The sequence below is a fragment of the Arachis ipaensis genome, chromosome B10 (assembly GCF_000816755.2).
Source record: "Arachis ipaensis cultivar K30076 chromosome B10, Araip1.1, whole genome shotgun sequence".
Lineage (NCBI taxonomy): Eukaryota > Viridiplantae > Streptophyta > Magnoliopsida > Fabales > Fabaceae > Arachis > Arachis ipaensis.
Genome location: NC_029794.2, coordinates 94,582,696 through 94,584,843, shown reverse-complemented (window position 1 = coordinate 94,584,843; position 2,148 = coordinate 94,582,696). Strand labels below are relative to the sequence as shown.

General features: G+C 42.2%; 1 protein-coding gene across 1 annotated transcript in view; it reads right to left on the bottom strand.

The window, feature by feature from the left end:
* The window catches only part of LOC107624137 (RING finger and transmembrane domain-containing protein 1), a gene marked incomplete at its 3' end in the record, with an annotated part of 3,079 nt that extends 1,796 nt beyond the window's left edge, over positions 1 to 1,283 (bottom strand). The window contains 1 exon segment of the mRNA XM_016326599.2: positions 1 to 1,283. Within this exon segment, the coding sequence (XP_016182085.1) occupies positions 1 to 456 (456 nt within the window).

The window sequence follows — 2,148 nt, the reverse complement described above, 5'->3', positions numbered from 1 at the left end:
TCCGTTGACCATGATACACTCATGATGGCCCGATCGAGACACACGACTCAGCTGCGAAGAAGAGGAAACCGAACCAATCACACCATTGTTGTCTTGGTCCCCAGTACCAATTATGCGAATTTGAACTTCACCAGTACCACTGCAGGCACCACCAGGACCAGAACCAGATTGAAGCTGAGACCTAGGGCGCAAATGAGTTGTTGAAGGTCCATCTCCAGGTGCAGGTGCAGGTGCAGGTGCAGGTGCAGGTGCAGGAGAAGAAACATCGGGGTTTGAGGACATGATGCCAGAATATTCGAGAACAAGAGAAAGAGGAGTGCGGAATCTTAAGGGGATGTTGATGCTACTACGCCAAGTCACATCACTGGTATCTATACCGTTATTATTTACAGAAGAAGAAGAAGAAGAAGAAGAAGAAGAAGAAGAAGAAGAAGAAGAAGAAGATGGAAAATACATCTTGTTCCCCTTCCCGAAGAAAACCCCTAATTCTATGAACCTAATCTCTAGTTGATGGGTTCTTCTTCATCTTCTTCTTCTTCTTGTAAAATTTAGAAGAGAGATTTTACAAATACAAGAAAATCATTATTCCGACTTGGAGAAGAAGTTGCAGGGTTAATTACGAAAGAAGAAGAGATCAAATTTGAAAAAAAAAAATTCCAGCGTCGCATGTGAATGCATTAATAGGACAGGAGACTTGGACATCGCCTAAGCGAATTTACAGAATGGGACAAGGATAAAAACAGTAATAATAAAAATAATTCATGTCAGGAATTCAGGATGGATTTTAGGGAATGAAGGTGTGAAGAAAGGAGCAGGAGCTGAAAGAAGAAGACCAAGGGAAGAAAGACAGACGAAAAGTCAAAGTCAGGAAACTCAAACCTTCGATCTCATTTTTATTTTTTTTAATTTTTCATTGTTTTTTGGAGGTAACTAAGCTTGGCGCGAGTGAGGAGGGAAATGAAAAAAAAATGGTGTAGAGAAGGGGTTGAGGGAACGCGCTTTTTGTTTTCGGAGAACATCGAGTTCCAACTTCCAACAGCGCATGAACTGGGCACACCAAATATCGCCCTCGGATATTTTACAGAAAAAGAAAAAAATCGTAAAGAAATTATTTTAGAAATAACAATTTACAGATCGATTTTTAATTTTTGGCAAACATCGAAATCAGCTCTTGTCACTTGTCAGTTGTCAGGGGAACTTCCCGGCAAATCTCCTGAGGCTGGCCGCCTGGCCGATTTACAACGCAAAATGTTGGAGAGAAAAGTATGGATTTTTTTTTTTAATTACGGTAAAAATTATCAACAATTGTGTTTATACAAAGTTAATAATTTAATTAATTATATGAGATAAGTATTGTTTTGATTACGAATGTTGAAGGTTAGAATTGAAATCGTTCTTCATGTAATTTTTTTATTTAGAATCATCCTAAACGTTTTATTTCGTATTAAAATCGTCTTTTTAATTTTTTATGGATAAAAATATTCTCCACCACCACTAGCACTTTTACCACCACCATCAGCATCTTTACCACCACCAAATACACCAAATTAGATTCAAAAACACCAAATCAGATTAAACAACATCAAATTCAATAACAAAATCAACACACAACAACAATAAAATTAGAAAATAACAAATCAAAATTAGAATTAGAAGCAAAGAGAGAAGCAGAAGAAGCAGAAGAAGGCAGAAGCAGAAGCAGAAGACAGAAGCAAAGCCGAAGAAGCAAAAGCAGAAGGTCAAGCAGAAAAAAGAGAGGGGAAGAAGGGGTGACGGCGAGCCAGTGACTAAGGGGGGAGGAGTCGTTGCCGTCACACGCATCGCTGTCGCCATCGTGTCGCACCCAGGAGAGAGAGAGAGAGAGGGAGAGAGAGAGAGAGAGAGAGAGGACGCGAGCCAGTGACCAAGAGGGAGGAGTCGCCGTCGTTACACGCGTCGCCGTCGAGGTGGAGGTCGTTGCGCGCCGCCGAAGAGAGAGAGAGAAAGAGAGAGACAGAGAGAGCAGGGAGCCCGCGAAGATGGAGAAGACGCAACGTGGTGGTGAGTGGTCACCGTGTTGCCGCTGCTTCCGTCTCCCCTCCCCTCTTCCCCTTCCCCTTCACCTTCCCCTTCCCCTTCCCCCTCCCCCTCTTCCTTTCTCCTTTCCCC